At 38.9% G+C, this 20,031-nt stretch overlaps 1 protein-coding gene across 1 annotated transcript in view; it reads left to right on the top strand.

Annotated features, from left to right (window-relative positions):
- pex7 (peroxisomal biogenesis factor 7) overlaps positions 1-20,031 on the top strand; it is a 37,521-nt gene that overhangs the window by 10,187 nt on the left and 7,303 nt on the right. Inside the window, 4 exon segments of the mRNA XM_054618566.1 lie at positions 3,820-3,926; positions 4,289-4,402; positions 6,415-6,470; positions 16,146-16,245. Of these exon segments, the coding sequence (XP_054474541.1) occupies positions 3,820-3,926; positions 4,289-4,402; positions 6,415-6,470; positions 16,146-16,245 (377 nt within the window).

The following is a 20,031-nucleotide window of genomic DNA, read 5'->3' as shown; positions in this document are numbered from 1 at the left end:
GAACACTAAAACGCTGTGAACATTAGGTTTGTTGGTCGTTTAACATTTAAGACTTGTGTTCTTGTGATTCTACAAAACAGACAATATGTTAAAGAATGAAAGTTAGGTTTAGGCAACAAAACCAACAGTTAGGTTTAGACAACAAAACCAACAGTTAGGTTTAGACAACTAAACCAACAGTTAGGTTTAGACAACTAAACCAACAGTTAGGTTTAAACAACTAAACCAACAGTTAGTTAGTTAGGTTTAAACAACTAAACCAACAGTTAGGTTTAGACAACTAAACCAACAGTTAGGTTTAGACAACTAAACCAACAGTTAGGTTTAGACAACTAAACCAACAGTTAGGTTTAAACAACAGTTAGGTTTAAACCAACAGTTAGGTTTAGACAACAACTAAACCAACAGTTAGGTTTAAACAACAGTTAGGTTTAAACCAACAGTTGGGTTTTTAGGTTTAGACAACAAAACCAACAGTTGGGTTTAGGTTTGCAACTAAACCAACAGTTAGGTTTAGACAACAAAACCAACAGTTAGGTTTAGACAACTAAACCAACAGTTAGGTTTAGGAAAACATCATAAAGTTCTTAGGTTCAAGAAAAGATGGTGAAATACTTTGTTAGGTTTAGGAAAAAGTACCAAAGTTACATGACTTTAAATCAACGTTGACTTCCTGTGGTCTTCATACTTCCTGGTTCATGATTACGTGGATTACACACACATTTATTTCGTCAGTTATCTAATAATTTTAGTAGGTATAGCTAAAAGTGCGCTATAAGAACAGTCTGAAACCTTTTTTCTCACATCATCAACCGTTCCTCTTCTTAACTTTCTGTTTTCTGTGTCTGCTGAACTAATTTGCAGCAGACGTTCAGAGCTGCAGTGAGTCGTAATCTCAGAATAAAAGCGTCACGACGTCTTTAGTCTGCGTGTAATTCCTTTTTTATTTCCACTCACCCACTCGCTCTCTGTGATCACATTCCGCCTCCACTCTGAACATTAAGTCAGAGGCGTGTTGAACCCAAAGCATGGCGGGGGAGAGAAATGCGTCCTCCCCCACCAGGGAGGGATCAGCCTGAAGAGATGCCTTTTAAACGGAGATCTTTTCAACCACCGGAACTTTTACAGGAACCTTTTTTGGCAATCAACCATCTATTGGTTTGCACTTTTTCTAAATGTTTTGTCGTAGTTCATATTTTGAGACACATTTATTTGACTCGATGGGAGTTTGTCTGGAGTGCCAACGATGAAAATGTTTCAACTAGAGTGAAACATTAACGGTATATAAACATAGTTCCTCGGGGACCGGGTTGCTTCATTGCTGAATACAGATGTCATTAAAAATAGTCATTGTGTCGCCATCATGTTGTTTTTGCATTCAGTAAACAGGAAGTGACCATATATGGAGTGAGGAGGAGTGACGTAGAGACGCCGTATACGTCTCTGGTGTCGACCTGTCAATCAGTGTGTAGCCCCGCCCTAAAGCATCCCCTGCTTTATGGTCTGTTTGACTCTAAATGGAGCATCATTTACTAAATGAACATCATGCTGTATTGAAGAAGACTTGAAACTAGAGATTGAGACCATAAACTCATGTTTACAATGTTTACTGAGGGAATAAATCAAGAGAGAACACGAAAAAAACTGAAAATTCATGTCCATGAACACAAAACCAGTAGATTGTATTTCGTGACTTGCCGTGACACCGAGCTTCTCACAGGATCAATCACATTCTGTTTAGTGTAGGAAACAAGGTAACCCTAGAGAAACATTCCAGATAGTTTAAATTCATAATGTGCCGTATATATAATATATGAATATCATTTCAGTTGTTTTTGTCCAAAAAGAAACTCTGTAGGGTTTTACGCTTCACATCTCTCAGGATAATTCACTGGCATCAGGTGTGTGGTGTGTGTGTGTGTGTGTGTGTGTGTGTGTGTGTGTGTGTGTGTGTGTGTGTGTGTGTGTGTGTGTGTGTGTGTGTGTGTGTGTGTGTGTGTGTGTGTGTGTGTGTGTGTGTGTGTGTGTGTGTGTTGTGAGGCTGACTTCTGTAAAATGGTCTCACTCTGTAACACCTGGTATGCTGTATCAGCAAGTTACACACACACACACACACACACACACACACACACACACACACACACTGTCTAGTGGGCATGTTTTCCACTTGACCTGAAGCCCGTGGATCTTCCTCACACAGCGAGAGAGGTGGAGTGTGAGCGAGGGAGAGGATGACTAACGGAAGCAAAGGAAACGAAGCGTTAAAGCGGTTCTGGAGGAATCGATAGGATGTGCTGGGAGGAGGTGTGTTCTTTCCCATCCATCGTTGGGATTAAAGAGGATGAGGGGGGAGGAGAGGAAGCAGGATTAATCTGGTGGTCAGTAAACATCAGGAGGAAGTTTAATCCGTTTCCTGCAACAACAGTCTGGATTTGTTCGGAGACGTTTAATTCAAACTCTCCTTCTTCTCTCCGAGCTCAGATTCCTAAATATGTTCCAGTAGTTTCAGAGCTCCAGTCACATAATCCTGTTCAGATCAATTATTTTGTTGGCGGTTTGCAGACGGTGACTCTGAGCGGGCCCTAAACTTTCCTCTTTGTTTGGACGGCACAAGCATCACTAATAAAGTTTGAATAAAGCCCTTTCATTTCTACTAAAAACAGAACTTCTGTTCCCTGAAGGAGAGCGACGACATGCAGGATGTTCTCGTCCAACATTCATACCTACGAAACATAATGTGCCGTAATTTGTAGAAGAGATTACTTTGTATGTTATCCACGTAATCATGAACCAGGAAGTATAAAGAACGCAAAAATCCACACTGTCAATGTTGATTTATTTGTCACGTTACTTCTGTAGTTATTAACCACGATCTTTAGCTAAACCTAACTGATTAGTTCTGTTGCCGAAATCTAACTAAGTTCTTTCCTGTGAAGACAGATTTTTATTTTGAAAATACTCTATTCGTGTAACGAGCAGAAATTGACACTGGACTTTTGTAGAAAAACGCACAAAAAAAGAGTATTTACTTTTTCCCTAAGATTTCATACAAACCGTTGTATGAGGATACGTTGTACTGGTTCTGAGTTAATGCTTACAATGGAGGAGGAGGAGGAGGAGGAGGAGGAGGAGGAGGAGGAGGAGGAGGAGGAGGACACAGTGTAAAGGTTCTGCTTTATGATTGTCGCAGTGTGTTGGCAGACCCTCCACCTCTGGCCAGACACACACACACACACACACACACACACACACACACACACACACACACACACACACACACACACACACACATATATATATATACTGTATATACGTTCATGTTCTCTGACTTGCTCCCTCTCTTTCTCTTTCCACTCTTTGTTTACACAATTAACACTTACGTTGCCAATGATAACAAGAATGATCAAATTTTAACTAATACAGATTAAGATTATTATTTTTTTAAATATATTTTTGGCTGCAAAAAGCTGTGTGTTGTTTCCAACTCTTCACCTGCACAGCGTAAAAAATACCAGTTTTGAACCAGCATCAGTTTTGTGGGTTAATCTGCAAAATGTTAGATCAACTAAAGAATATTTTTCATATATTCTTATATTATTCATATATAAAAACATGGACAAGTATGACATGAACATAGGGTTTAATTATGCAGCGTTTAAAGTCACTCACCGTGTTTGTTGAACAAAACCTCATTACCTGCCGCCACAGTGCCAATGAGCCAGGCAGTCCGTCTGCTCTGAGCTCACCAGTATCACCAGTATGAGCTGTGGTTGAACTTCTGTCTAAATATCTGCTGTTTCTCTCTCTGACTGCTTTCAGGCGACGGGACGCTCAGAGTTTGGGATGTGAAGAGCGCCGCGTGTCGATTGGCCGTCCCTGCACACAAGGCTGAGATCCTGAGCTGTGATTGGTGCAAATATGACCAGGTAACCGCCCACCTTATTCTGCACCTCCACCTGGACAAAAAGTTTATCTATCTATGGTGCATGTAACCAACTTGTTTTCAGAGTAAAATATATTTATATGAAACAGGTTTATTCTAGTTTCATGTGTTAAAGCTGCATTCTCTCTAGTGTCCACCAGGGGGCGACTCCTCTGGTTGTATAGAAGTCTATGAGAAAATGACTCTACTTCTCTCTTGATTTATTCCCTCAGTAAACATTGTAAACATGAGTTTATGGTCTCAATCTCTAGTTTCAAGTCTTCTTCAATACAGCATGATGTTCATTTAGTAAATGATGCTCCATTTAGAGTCAAACAGACCATAAAGCACTGTGTCTGTCTGCAGAACATCGTGGCCACCGGCTCAGTGGACTGCAGTGTGTGTGTGTGGGACCTGAGGAACGTCCGACAGCCCGTCAATCAGCTGTTAGGCCACACCTACGCCATCCGCAGAGTCAAGGTACGCAAACACACACACACACACACACACACACACACACACACACACACACACACACACACACACACACACACACAGAAACACACATGGTCACATGTTCCGTCAAACGTCTCAGAATCGAGAGCAAAGTGTGTGTGTGTGTTGCAGAGATGCAGTTCACAGCCTGACAGCATCAAAACACCCACTTAAATGGACCTAATAATCAAAACACCACACTGTGAGAAAATGCAGAGGAGTTCCCAAACGCTTCCCACTTACTCAGATTAGACACTTGTCACTTCACAAACATACTATCATGAATACACACACATATATATATACACACACACACACACACACACACACACACACACACACACACACACACACACACACACACTCACCTGAGTTCACCCGATCAAGCAGCTGTCTTGCTCGAGCTGTGTTTTTCAGGACAGGTGTCACTAATCGATCCACTCTTAAACTCTGTGTGTGTGTGTGAGTGTGAGTGTGTGTGTGTGTGTGTGTGTGTGTGTGTGTGTGTGTGTGTGTGTGTGTGTGTGTGTGTGTGTGTGTGTGTGTGTGTGTGTGTTTTGTCAGTGTTTGCAAATCTTTCTTGTTGTATTGATTTACTGGATGAAGCAGACAGGAAGTGAAGGAGTTCTTCAGCAGAAGAAGAGTAAAAAGATAAAAATAAACCGAAAGACTTTACTGTCAAGTTCATTTAAAGATGGTTTTAAATATTACTTTGGTAGTTCTGTCCATCCTTCCTAACAGTTAATATTAAAATTATTTTAAATATTATATATTGGTATATATGTATATCTTTGATCTGTTCCTTCCTAACAGTTAATGAATCTGACGGAGGAGGTGGGCCTGAGCACGGAGCTCTGCATCTGGACCCATCTCTATGTCAGAGGAAAAAAACTGAAAATAACATCAGAGTTTCAACTTTATCTGTCAGACAGAAGGTATTCTGTTTAGAGAGAAAGACTCCCAGATGATTTTGTTCATCATCACAGCTGCTCAGACGCTTGTTATCTTGTTTTGTCTTTGCTACCAAATGACTTTTTGCTAATGAAACCAAGTAAAGCAGCTGAACATTGAACAGGAAGACAGAAAGAAAGAGAACAAGAGAGACGACATTTCTCTGAATCTGCCTGATAAGAAAAGGTGAACGTGTCGGAAGCAGAGCGGTGGAACAAATGAAGGAATGAATTTAAGAGTGCTTAGCCGACAGTCGGTGGAACGACTCTCTGTGGACTCTCTCTCTCTCTCTCTCTCTTTGTGTCGGCACAATCCTGGAACTGCTGAGCAGAAAACTCAGCACATCCTACCCGAAGCTGTTTTCCACTTTGATGCAAAACAATTTCACGTTTTTTTAAAAAACATTCACACGCTTTTTTACTAATTGAACGAAGGCCTCCAGCTGAAGCCCAAAACCAGAACAACGCAAACAAAGCTGTGTTACTCAGCAGGATGCAAACACAAACTGTAAACAACTCCGCAGGTGCTTTTTAATTTGTGTTTTGAAAGAACAGCTTGTTAAATAATTCTTGACAGAGAGAGAAGTTCACAAGTTATGAATATGAGAGAGAACTGAGTTTCACTAGAAGGATATTTAACTGGGACGTCCGGGATTCATAATATAACATATTATTCACAATGCTCTATGCAAATTGTTCCTTTTGTTAAATAAAGTATGGTGTGTTTATGTTTAGTAAAAACCTAAATCATATACTTGTAATCTCATGAAAAACAAGTACAATGTGAAGCATAATTTATAAGATACAGAGAGAGAGACAGAGAGAGAGAAAGAGAGAGAAAGAGCGCCGTGTTGCGTGTTCGAAAAAACTCTACTTTCGAACTTGTTCACCTCCGACCTGTTTTCATTGGTCAATACATATATATATATATATATATATATATATATATATATATATATATATGTATTGGGAATTTCTGCATTTAAATCAATCTAACAAACAGATAAAGATTATTAACGACGGTATTTTTTATTCCTCTTCCTGCAGTTTTCTCCGTTCAGTAAGTCGATGTTGGCGTCCTGCTCGTACGACTTCACTGTCAGGTAAGAAACACTTTTATTACTTTCTTCTTCTGTGGTCGTCTACCGTTGCTCTTTATACGTTTTTGTTCTGATCGTGAAGCATTCTGTGAACTTACAGCTCTATAAATGAAGTTTTGTTTTACTGTAAAACCGTCTTGGTTTAAGCTGTCACTATCTTGGTTTTTTTAGCCGTTGCCGATTTGGTTTTCGGCGTAACCATCTTGTTTTTTTGGAAACCAGAAGTGACAGTAGAGGGTGGAGCTAAGTACAACTGAACGCTGATAAGACATTTTTAGGACCAAAATGTTCCAATTAACCTTCATGAAGTGAAAACACACGTGAAAGGGTTAAAGTTAGTGTCGACCTGTCGACCAGTGTGTAGCCCCGCCCTAAAGCATCCCCTGCTTTATGGTCTGTTTGACTCTAAATGGAGCATCATTTACTAAATGAACATCATGCTGTATTGAAGAAGACTTGAAACTAGAGATTGAGACCATAAACTCATGTTTACAATGTTTACTGAGGGAATAAATCAAGAGAGAAGTAGAGTCATTTTCTCATAGACTTCTATACAACCAGAGGAGTCGCCCCCTGGTGGACAGGAGAGAGAATGCAGCTTTAAGGCTTCACTTCTCAGATGCTGAGGTTGCATCCTGGATAGATTAGACACATTTAACCATCTGAAATCAGCTTTATTCTGGAGGTTAAACGACTGCAGTGGAGCTGGATGTGGAGTCGTATTTCTGCTTACGCTCCTTTTCTTTCAACTACCAGCCGCTGTGGCTGAATGGTGTCCGCCCAGCAGCTGTAATGAGGAAGGAAACTGGTAATGTGTGATAAAGTGAACTGGTGTGTGAAATGGGATGAGTTAATAACATCAGCAATATCAAGCAAGACTGCTTCTGTGTGTCTTAATGAATATGCTGCTTTATAATCTTTTCCTCATGAGTTTCTGCAGCGTTGGACTCTGTTCTATAAAACAGGTTTTTTAGGTTTGATAATTTATCAATACATTGAAAGATTGAAGATTGATGAATGGATGAGTGATGAATGAGATTTTTTTGATTTTTTTCATCTTTGTAAATGAAATATCTTTGGCTCTTCGGGCAAAATAAGCAGTTTAAAGACGTCACCTCGGGCTCTGGGAAAATGTAATGAGCATTTTTCTCTATTTTAAGGCCGATCTTGACGGATCAATCAATAATGAAATCAAACAGGCCTTTTATGAAGCTGGAGCTGGCTTCTGGAAGTATTTTCTTAATTGGTTATTTGCATTTTAACGTTTTCTTTTTATGCTTCTACTCAAAATATTAACACAAGGTTTGGGGTTGGTTTGGTTATAGCTGATGATGTAGGTGATTTTTATATTTTGATATCAGTAATAAGTTTCAGTATAGTAAACACATGTCTTTTATGAAATATAATTGATAACGTATGATTATGTTTGTTTAATGTAACGGAGAAGACATTTTAAAGAGAGTTTAAAGCACCTCTGTGAGGTATTAACTATAAAACATGTACTAGAAGTTCCATTTCAAAAGTGTTTATAGATAAAAATAAAACTGAGACGACACAAAATCATTAACGAGATATTTCTGCTGCACAAGATCTTTTTTACTTCTTCACACTTTCTTTCTAACCTTTTTTATTTATAATTACTCAATAATTCGGGCCTCTAATTTAACAGGAAGACAAAATGCAGTTTAACACAAAAATACTTTAGTTGTGATGAAGATGAAAGAGTGAGAGAGACAGAGAGAGAGAGAGAGAGAGAGAGAGAGTGAGAGAGAGACAGAGAGAGAGAGAGAGAGAGAGAGAGAGAGACACAGAGAGAGAGAGAGACAGAGAGAGTGAGAGAGGGACAGAGAGAGAGACAGAGAGAGAGAGACAGAGAGAGTGAGTGAGAGAGAGAGACATAGAGAGAGAGAGACAGAGAGACATAGAGAGAGACAGAGAGAGGCAGTAAAGTGCTAAAGTGAAAGAAGGTTGAAAGATAAACGTGCTGATATCTGGCTCTGTTCCAAACTTTGTGTTTTATTGATCCACGCTTTCATTGGCTCAAATACTCTATGCTGAGTAGTGATTTCATTACACACACACACACACACACACACACACACACACACACACACACACACACACACACACACACACACACACACACACACACACAGTGAGCTCGTCTTTGTCAGATAAAAAAACAGCGTCTGCAGTAATAAAACTCAGAAACAAATAAAAAAAGTACCTAACAGCATTTGTTTTTATTTTTCCAAGAAGAAGAAGCCCGGAGGCTGAAAACAAAATGATAATAAAAAATAGATTGCTGTGCATAAAAGTAATGCTCAGACAATAATTCATGACAATTCATCTTTGGAATAGTTTATATACAAACACAAAAGCTTGACAAGTGAAGTCACTGCTTCATGTGTTAAAGCTGCATTCTCTCTGCTGTCCAGCAGGGGGCGACTCCTCTGGTTGTATAGAAGTCTATGAGAAAATGACTCTACTTCTCTCTTGATTTATTCCCTCAGTAAACATTGTAAACATGAGTTTATGGTCTCAATCTCTAGTTTCAAGTCTTCTTCAATACAGCATGATGTTCATTTAGTAAATGATGCTCCATTTACAGTCAAACAGACCATAAAGCAGGGGATGCTTTAGGGCGGAGCTACACACTGATTGACAGGTCGACACCAGAGACGTATACGGCGTCTCTACGTCACTCCTCCTCACTCCATATATGGTCACTTCCTGTTCACTGTTTGCAAAAAAAACCAACATGGCGACGGCCGTAATCCACCAAAATTGCAGAACTCAAAGCTTCATAACGTCAGTCCGGATTATGGTCGCATTAAACTTTTTAAAACACAAACTAAACAAAAAAAACACAACAAAACTTCTTGGTTATGTTTAGCAAAAAACAACATGGTTTGTCTTTAGACAGATATTTCACTCAGGAGGTGGATGAGACCAAAAACGGTGCAAAAAGAGAGAATATTGGACTCAAATCATCAGTTGACACAAATAAAACACAAAGGGACGATCATGTTGTGTTGGATATGTAAACAGGAAACTAGGACTCTAAAAGACTGATATAATAATTCAGTTACATTGCTGCCTTGAAGCTGACTTTGGTGGTTTTTCAATCATTTTTCACGCATTCCACTTTAAAGACGCTGTATCTTTAATTGAATCATCCACTCTGTCTTCTCCTTTATTAACTGGGCTCCTCTCCGTCCTCTGAGATAATCCCTAATCCGTCCATTACTGCTGTGATAACACGGTGTCAGAGGGTTTACTTACTACCTGATGTTATCGGATTAGAACATTGTGAATGGGACGGAGGCGGAGCTACAAAGAGTCTGTGTGTGTGTGTGTGTGTGTGTGTGTGTGTGTGTGTGTGTGTGTGTGTGTGTGTGTGTGTGTGTGTGTGTAAACCCTCTATGTATCGAGTGCAGGAGGCTCTAATCACCTCGTTAACAGGAGACATCGTTAGCCATGCGTCTCTTCTGTATCGGTTGATCAGCAGCCTCTCTGAACACTTTTAACTTTTGTTTAAATGTGATTCTGGAAAATCTTATTTTAGAAATCTAGTCTATATTGTGCATAATAATATTTTGAGCATACATTGTACATTTTTTAATAATGTTTTCTTTAGTAACCCATGGTTAAGATTTAAAATCATACATCAATAAACTATAAATGAAACAGAAACCACTCTCATATCTGCAGATATGAACCCAGAGCCAGACGCTGGCTAACTTAGCTTAGCACAAACACTGGAAACAGAGGGAAACAGCTAGCCTGGCTCCATCCAAGGGAAACCAAATCCACCTACCAGCTCCCTTGATGTTTGTTTCTTGTTTTTTTCAATCCATACAAAACAAAGTGTTAAAATGTCTTTTTACCTTTTTAATTGGGGTTATGTGCCGCACTTCTTCTCTGGCAGGACCAGTTTCCAGGTCAAGAAATCCGGGTCTGGCACCCAAAGTAAAACAGCGAATTGTATTTTTTACACTTTGTTTTTTGTACAGATTAAACAAGATTTTAATATTCTAATTAGTGAGTTTCCAAAGAGCTTTTCGTTGGATTTAGTTACTTTTGGACAGAGCCATTGTAGCTGTTTCCATTCTTTACACCATCTAAGCTAAGTAATGCTAAGCTAAGCAAACGTCTCCTGGCTGTAGCTTCATATTTACTGTAGACATGAGAGTGGTAATCAATCTTCTTATTAACTCTTTGCAAAAAAAGACAATAATCTCCCAAAATGTATTTTATACTTTATGGAAAAAGAGCTATGGGGCTTTTTTTACAGTGCAAATTCCAGATATTTTACATTTAAATATTTTGATCATGTTTGTGCTGTCATCTAAGTAAAAACAGGTTATTTCTGTTCCTAGAGTAAGAAAAAGAAAAGCGTTTGATACTCAGTCTTAGTGTCAAACAACATTGTTTTTGTTTAGATGTTTAGATATTCGACTTTATGCTAAACTTTCCTGTTAAAACATATTTGAAGCCGTCGATCATCCAGATTTTTACATTTAAAGTTGTGTATTAAATCTCTGAGCTCCGTCACATCCACCTGTTCAGCTCGCTACACCTCCCGCTGTGTAAACACACACACACACACACACACACACACACACACACACACACACACACACACACACACACACACACACACACACACACACACACACACACACACACACGCCTTCCTGTGTGTTCACATCCACCTGGACACACAAAGGTAAAGACGTGAATGCACATTAAACACGCTCATATGTAAATACGTCTGAGACACACTCCTCTGTAGACACACGTGCTACAGAGTGACTCACGGAGATCCATTCATCGTTTTCATACCTCGCTTCCTCTCACCCTCTTTGTGTACTTTGTCGTAGTTATGACGGTCTCAGTTTTAATTGGATAATTTGGGGGGAAAACCTGTTTTCAGATGCCATCAGTTCTTCTGATCCAAATCTGTAATTTACAGTTTGGTTTATCAATTATCCACAACCCTTTCTGATGATGTAGAACTCACATTTAATAAACTGGTAACTTTCATACAAGAAAAGACAATAAATCAAAAACATTTAAAGCCACAAAACACAATAAAAGATCACACGCCTCTGTTATTGCTGCACAAACCACTTAAATTCATTACAATAATAAAAACCTTTTCAGTATTTTATTTTAACTATTGATGGACTTCCATGCAGTTCTGTACACATATTCCTGGTCCTCAGAGGATGAAACCCAATAACATTGGTGCCAACAACAACATGAACATTTTTCAGTTTCTCCAATACTTGGATTTGACTTTGTGTTTAGCGCTAATTAGCAATTCTTAGCATGCTAACACGCACAAATAAAGATGCTAACAATGGGAAACATTACATCTGCTTCTCAGCAGTCAGGCTCTTCTCATAAATCGGTCGTAGCTATATCTAAATAAGTACTTAACCATCTTTTCACTCTTATATCTAGTGCTTTTATACACTTGTCATAGTCAAAGCGTTCATCATGTGGTCGTTTATTCTTCTGTGAACACACCATTCATTAAAAACACAGTCAGAATATGTATGAAGTGTGAATCTGAGACTCGGAGGTCGTGTTCTCCTCTGTGGACATCAGGTTGGACGGCTCCTGTTTGCTTTAGATAACATGTTCTCTGCTGCTGTGTGTTTGTTGTTTCACCGGAGGATCGGATCGCTCTCTTTACATTTGTCTTTGTGAGTTAATGATTCTCGTAGTAATAGTGAGCTGACAGGTGAATGGACCGTTCCACACACTGGAATACAGTAGAAGCTAAATAATTACCGACCTTTGGAAACTGAGGACAAAAGGCAGCGTAAGCCTCATTTATACAAACGTGTGTTTGTCTAACTGGGACTTCAGGTCGTCATCTGGTCTCCAACACATGGACGTCATCTAAACCCAAACAGGTCCCACTGTCTCCTTCTACAGTTAGTGCAACGACTGAAAACATTTCAAAATGTGATAGATTTTGACGATTGTAACGTCCTGATCAAGTTTTTCTGGCCCTGATCGCAGTCCTAGTCCTTTGATATTGATCATATATATGATAATTACATTTACGCAGCACCAGAAAGTATTAAAGCTTATTAAATATGTATTAGGCTCATTGAAATAACAGCTTTAGTCTACTAAATTTGACATTTTCATGTTTCTTTATAAAAAAGTTGAATGTCCTTGTTCAAAACCATAAAGCAGATCAGTTGAAATTATTTAAATGAAATTAAAGTTTAACTAGGAAAAAACAACTCCTGAATTTGACGTTATGTGATCAGCAGATGTGTCACTAGATTTGTTGGTTTGTACAGAGCTACAGAGTGGAGGCTCTTCTGTCACAAATACAAACACACCTGATATAAATGGTTTAATCTTTTGAAATAATAATATTAATAATAATAATCCTTATTTGTATAGCACATTTCTTACAGACTATGAAGCTGAAAGTGCTGCACATTTAAAAATAAATATACACAGAAAACCTTACTTTAACTAATAAAATAAATAAAAGCGATAAGAAGAAAGCATGCATTTTGCACTTAAAACGTCATTTAAAGAATTCCAACGGATGAATAAGAGCTGGAAAACATTTTACATTTAAAATGTTGAACTAACCCTTTAAAACACAACAGTCACACAAAAACACAAACAAACTAACCAACAGAGGCAGCAGTCGACCAGCTCTGTTCTCAGAGGTCAAATGACTGTTTTCTGAATGGAGTCTGGTGTCTCTGCAGAGATAACAGCTTCTCATACAACATCTGAACTGTCACATGATCAGCTCGTGATCATCTCCACTGATTGATTAATTTACTGTCAGCACCCTCAGGCTAATAATAAGAACAAAAAGGTTCTCCTACTTCTTCTCATTCTACTTCTGCAGCAGCTTTCTTTCATTATATCCAGATCCCAAACGTAAATCTCTGTTGGTGCTCTTTTTATGACTCCATCAGGGCAATAGAGGCTCTTAGCTGCAGGATTATTACCCCTGATCTTAATGCTCTGAATGGGAGCACTGCGACAGGAACGCGTTCATTCCACCAGAGATGTTTTTTTATTGCCGCTGCACTTCATTACGGAGCTGACGTATTGCTCCGCACTACGGGAGATGGATGTGTTGGACTTTCTCCTCCTGCACGAATGAGGGAGCTCGTTCACTGTGGTTATGCATCATACAGATGTGTAGGATGACATGGAATAGAGATATAAGGAAACACACCTTTTCATGGTTACACTGTGGTGTTTTTCACCGTCTTCAAGCTGCATGCTAAACCACATTTACACACAATATTCACAAACACACCAGCATCTCTGTGACGCTTTAAAGCAAATAACAACCAAAAGAAACCACAATTACTTGAAAGGACTCTTTTAAAAACTAGTCTTTAACCAGGAGATCGTTGTTCGTGCCCCGTTTGAAACTAGAAATCAACTTTAAATTATTTGTCACGTAACTTCAGTTCAAACCCAAACCACCATCGTCTCCTCTTAGTCCTGGAAAAAAAGTTGATGATGAACATCTTGCTTCATGGTTTTCATAGTTCATAGTGTGTTATTTGGTTTGATAAAACTGTCTACGTGTCAAGAAGAAAGTCTGGAAAAAGAACAACATAATTGATAGGGTCAGATTCATATTGACAAATTTTGATAAAAAAGTCTCTTCTTGACATTAGAAACAAGAGTTTAATAGTTAAAGTCCACCTCCCAGTTTGACTTTTATCTCAGTCTTCTTCATCAGATGGTGTTTGCTTAATGATTGAAGTTCCATATGACGGTCACTTGACGGCGACTTTATCCTCATAAGAACAATGTTTTTTGTCACTCTGCCATCGACTGAATGAATGATTTCATTGTTATTGTAGATTTAAAAGAACCAGGATTTGTCGGATAGTTTTCCCACATTTCCAGAGAAGCCGCTGAGGTTTTTTATTCCAGATTGGAAAAGCATGGACATAAATGAAGCTTAATCATGTCAAAGTGCTGCTGCATTTTTTGACGTCTCCTCAGGACAGCGTCTCTAAACTTCCTGAGAGAAAAAGTTTGTTTATTCAACAGTTCAGAGGGATTTATTTTGGTGCCAAAAGTCCAGAAACAAAAACTCAATCTGCTCATTAGGAACAAACTTAAACCAATCTGTACTGCAGTTTACACACACACACACACACACACACACACACACACACACACACACACACACACACACACACACACACACACACACACACACACACACATAATGGTGTACATGAGTGTGAGCAGTGATTTACGCTAACAACTCTCTCAATATATAATATCTCTCAATATCTGACTCTCCCCAGACACCCATCACTCATCCTGTGTGTGTGTGTGTGTGTGTGTGTGTGTGTGTGTGTGTGTCTGTGTGTGTGTGTGTGTGTGTGTGTGTGTGTGTGTGTGTGTGTTGCAGCTCCAGTATTAATATGGGCCTAATGGAGCCCGATGGGAGCTGCAGTGTTCCCTCTGAAAATGATTTAATTACATTTGCAAAGTGGATGAGTCTGGAGGGAGTGTTTGCTGCATCAGGGCTTTTGGCACGCACACACACACACACACACACACACACACACACACACACACACACACACACACACACACACACACACACACACACACACACACACACACACACACACACACTGTGTCAGGACCAGGAAGAGACGTCGGCCTTTCAATTAGTCTGATTGGACGCTGCAGCCTGACGTTTTTTTATTGGCTCTCTCTCTCTTTCTCTCTTCCTTCTTTCTCATTTTATTTTTTCTGAATCTCACTCTCTAGATTAGTTTTCTTTTTTTTACCTTCTTTATATCTTTTAAACCCTTCCTCCCTCTTTCTTGTATTAAATCTTACTCATTTATATCAGTATAATATGATGTGTTATTGTGTACGGTGAGGTGAACTGTGTTCATTTCTGCAGAAAGAGATATGATCAGGTTTATGCTTTCAGACTTCTCACACATCCTGTTTCTTGGTCTTATGTTTTTATCTTTATTTATAAAACAATAACCCTAAACCTGTAAGTGAGAGGGTGCACTGTTCATTGCACCAGAATATGAAAAGTATTGGACATATTGATATAATGATTTTATGTTTTAGCTATTGTTAAAGCCTCACCAGTAGAGGGGATTTCAGTCCAGTGTGTGTATTGGATTATGCGATATCTTTTTGATAAATTTGCTTGTAGTATGGTAGTGTTGGATTAAGGATAGTGTCCAAAAAAAGAGTCAAAAATGACCTTAAATGAAAGGCTGAGGGTTCACTTAAATCAATAGGCTTGATCCTCTGGGGACCAAGATCAGTTTTGAGGATTCATTCACCATTTTATGGACATAAACAAAATGTTCCAGAATCTTTAAGATTTATTCTCTTGGCTCCATGAAATAAACTTCCCAGATTCCATGACAGACTGACCAGTAGTCACAGACATATTTTACTCCGGACAGAATTTTGAATGACCATAGATGTGCAATGAACAGCATTTTGGTTCTTGGTCTGTTTTGGCATGGTCTGTTTCTATGTGAAATTATCTGGAATAAATAAAACATTTCCTCCTCTCAGAGTCTGCATTTTTCTTTTCTGTGTGTTTGATGTTTTTGTAAAGCTGTTGGATAAATGTAAGTCATAAATCTGTGTTTGTGTTTGTAGGTTCTGGGATTACAGTAGGAACCAGCCTCTTATGGAGACCGTGGAACATCACTCAGAGTTTGTGTGTGGACTAGACTTCAACCTGCACATCCCCAACCAGGTAACACACACACATACACACACTCCACCTTTAGTGATATTCTTGTTTTACTCTTTTAAATGATCAGTATCGAGCTCAAGATGTTGGCTGATCTTAAATTTGAGTGGACATTGTAGAGATGTGACTCTTAGCTAAAACCTGTGAGTTATGTTATTGGAGCTACTGGTTTGGTTTCCAGCAGTAAAGTGGTTCAAAAACATCTGTTGTCTTTGGGACAGCAGGTGAGACCAAACGTGCCGGTATACTCCATCTATTCTAGCACAACACGACCTTAAAGGAAACGCCCTTGATTTACCGGATTATTCACATTTACCTTATTAAAAAACATGGACATAAACGGATGAAATATGTTTCCTAATTTCAATATCTTGGCCTCACTTTTCGGGACTTAAAACACCATTTATGGTACACCAATGTGTTTTTACGAAAGGTTGTTTCTGTCATGAATACTGTCACACAGACCGTGAGTATTACGCAGTGAAAAACTGATGTTTTTGCAACATGTAAAGGGGAAAAAGAAACGTGGGAGTTCATCCTTTAGACGGCTGCCACTGTGACCGAGACCTGGAAAAACCATGGGCGATGTATGGATGTATGGTTTAGAAGGACATTTATGAAAATCAAACAAATATTTTCTTTTCTTATTTGCAAGTAGTTTTACCTGCAAAACCAATTAGCTGATTTTCTTATTATTTTTGTTCCAACCAACTGTAATGTTCTAGAGACTATTCTGAATGTATGTCCTTAATAGAATAAAATATAATTTACAACAAAAATAAAATGAGGAATAAAACACATTTGGGTTATTTATGTTTTCCCAAAGTGTTTTCCAGATTTAAGAGTTTCTTCTCCTCCCTTTACGCCCCCATTTGTCTTTCATATGGAGTGTATGGGTAGCCTTCGTATCACAGTGTCCACATCTGGTTTCATATATCTGTGTGTGTTTGCTGTAGTTCTGTGAATGGGCCCATCCATCAATGTGTCCACACATGAGCATGGTGAGGTTAACCCACGTCAACGCCAGGCTGTCAGAGAGCTGTGTGTGTTCCAGTGTGTCCGTTAAAAGAGGCTCTGGATTGAAAAAGGTCACTCGTGTCTAATTCAGTTTTCCGGCTAATTTGGACAGGACGTGTCTCCCATCGCTTCTTATAGACGAAAATGTGGTGAAAATGACAACCAGCAGGGCTCAGCTTGGATTCAGTGGAACAGTGCGTGGGAAAAAGTGACAAATATCAGACATAGACGGGCAATGTGATTTGGGAAATGAGCTCCAGTTGTTTGCAGACGTCTCTAGGACCGCCTCATATTGAAAAGCTAAACTTGCCTCTAGGCTTTTTCGTGTTATGCAGTTTTATCTGACCACATCACCTAATAGAGCAATTGCAGCGTTGCATGTTTTAGCCCATTAACTACAAATGGTGCATACACCACTGCTCACCATTTCACAAAAGCGTCCCATTAGTTTTGAGATGGATGTCATACCTTCAGGGTAGCTGTTGGATTCAGTTAATTTCTGTAACGCTTTGAAAATCAACTTGAACAACCACATTTAAATGATCCTTTAATCCTTTTATCCACAATCACTCAATTCTGTCTCATTCAGATCCGGAGCTCAACATGATTAACTATTAGGAATTCAACATGTTTTTAATATCCCCAACAAGTTTAATGGAAATGCTATAGTTTGAGATACTAAATCAAATACCAAAGACTGTAAAATGTTGGTGCTGGAGAGAAAGTTTCAGGTCACCAAAATAATAAGAGATCATCTTCTGGACTCTGTGAATATAAACCTCACATTTGATGGCAAATTGAATCGGTGTTCGCAAAATGTTTGTCTCTGGACCCAAGTATGAGATGGACGGACTAATCAACCAAAACGACCATCTGTTGGTTTTACTTGAGTGGATTTTTCTGAAGCAGATCATGTCAGACTGAGAAAAACTGAAACTTTAAAGCTTAATCTAAAACAAAAAACATTTGATAGACTTTATAGTTTAGTGGTCCCCAAACTGATCGATCGATCTATCTATCTATCTATCTATCTATCTATCTATCTATCTATCTATCTATCTATCTATCTATCTATCTATCTATCTATCTATCTATCTATCTATCTATCTATCTATCTATCTATCTATCCATCCATCCATCCATCCATCCATCCATCCATCCATCCATCCATCCATCCATCCATCCATCCATCCATCCATCCATCCATCCATCCATCCATCCATCCATTCATCCATCTATCTATCAACATAGTTTGGTTAAGAACATTTACTACAAAACTTGTTTATTGTTCTTCAGTTGAACTGTTCACTGCTCATAAACATATGGAATCTGTGAAGAGTCGACATCACTGTGCTGTGGAATAAGTGCTATAGTATATGAGCTAAAAGTTGTAAAATAACTGACATGATCTTAGTTTTAGGGCTTCTATGCAGCATGAGATTAATTCATCTAGGACACATTCTTTATATGTTTTAACCTGAAACAAAATAAACAACAACTTCAGTCCTCAAGAAGTTCAGGAAACAAGGAGCTGCCCGTGGTGCTGAAGCTGCTGTCGTAGCAGTGCATAAGTCTGGTGATATTCAATTCATAATCAGATCAAAACCAACAATGACTACATTTACTGATGGATAAATATGGAACAGTGTTACATTGTGTGTACAATGATTGCGATTGTACTGTGCAACGTTGTGCAATGATCTTATGAGGAGATGAACTATTGGCATGATCACATGAGGAGATCTTATGGAGAGATGTACTGTTGGCTGATCAGATGAGGAGATCTTATGGAGAGATGTACTGTTGGCTGATCAGATGAGGAGATCTTATGGAGAGATGAACTGTTGGCTGATCACATTGGAGGGCCACATGAGAAGATGAGCTATTGGCCGTAACCTCTGTATTTTATGTAATCATATTGTGACCCTAGAAATTATGTACGAAGGGACTGGCTCTTTGAGGTTAAATGACCAATATGCTTTGAATGTGGATGTATGCTCCTCTTGCAAGATAAATACCCTTTAATGATTCTTCTGTCTCCTGGTCCTATGTCATAGTGTTTGCTAAATCTAAACCTAACATCTACAGTAATATTTACCCCTTTCACCTCTTCTTCCTCAGAGCATTGGAGCTCCATTAAAACACCTCAATGAGACTCACCGTAGTTTATTTAGACTCAATCCCACATACAAAAACTCACAGGAGCCCCAAATGTGGATTAATCCGCCAATGAAAATAGTCCCCAACAAATGAAACTATATTTATGTGATTATAAAGATTTACGTCTTCAGTAGGAACCAATGGGTTAAGAGCCAGAGACAGGAATTCAGAAACACATTGTTGGTTTTGGTCTTTTCAAGGGATTTGTTGACAGTAACAAAAAAAATGGAATAGAACCAGACTTGCTTTTGTTTTTTTGCTGGGTTGCCATCACACTCTACACTTCCACTACACAGCGTTATTTCTTCAACACGCACCTTTTACCAACAGTTTTCACACAGAACTAATAATAGCCTGATGGAAAATCTGAGTCGGGACTTTTCCATGGCACAGATAATGACGAGGTAGAAGTGAGTACGTGATAACGCCTCACAAGCCGGGGGAATGAACCCACAACGTCACGGTAAATGCTCGGTTTCCCACGGCAACCAATCACAGGGATGAATCCGACCCGACTGAGTTCCCCGGGCTGCGCGTATGTGCTTATGTCAATAACAGAGATTCAGTAATGAGCTGTATTGTCCTCGTTGTCAATGTTTGACAATGTGTGTG

This window comes from Anoplopoma fimbria, chromosome 18, assembly GCF_027596085.1.
Source record: "Anoplopoma fimbria isolate UVic2021 breed Golden Eagle Sablefish chromosome 18, Afim_UVic_2022, whole genome shotgun sequence".
Classification (NCBI taxonomy): domain Eukaryota; kingdom Metazoa; phylum Chordata; class Actinopteri; order Perciformes; family Anoplopomatidae; genus Anoplopoma; species Anoplopoma fimbria.
The sequence above is the reverse complement of the archived record's forward strand: the minus strand, read 5'-3'. Positions and strand labels throughout refer to the sequence as shown.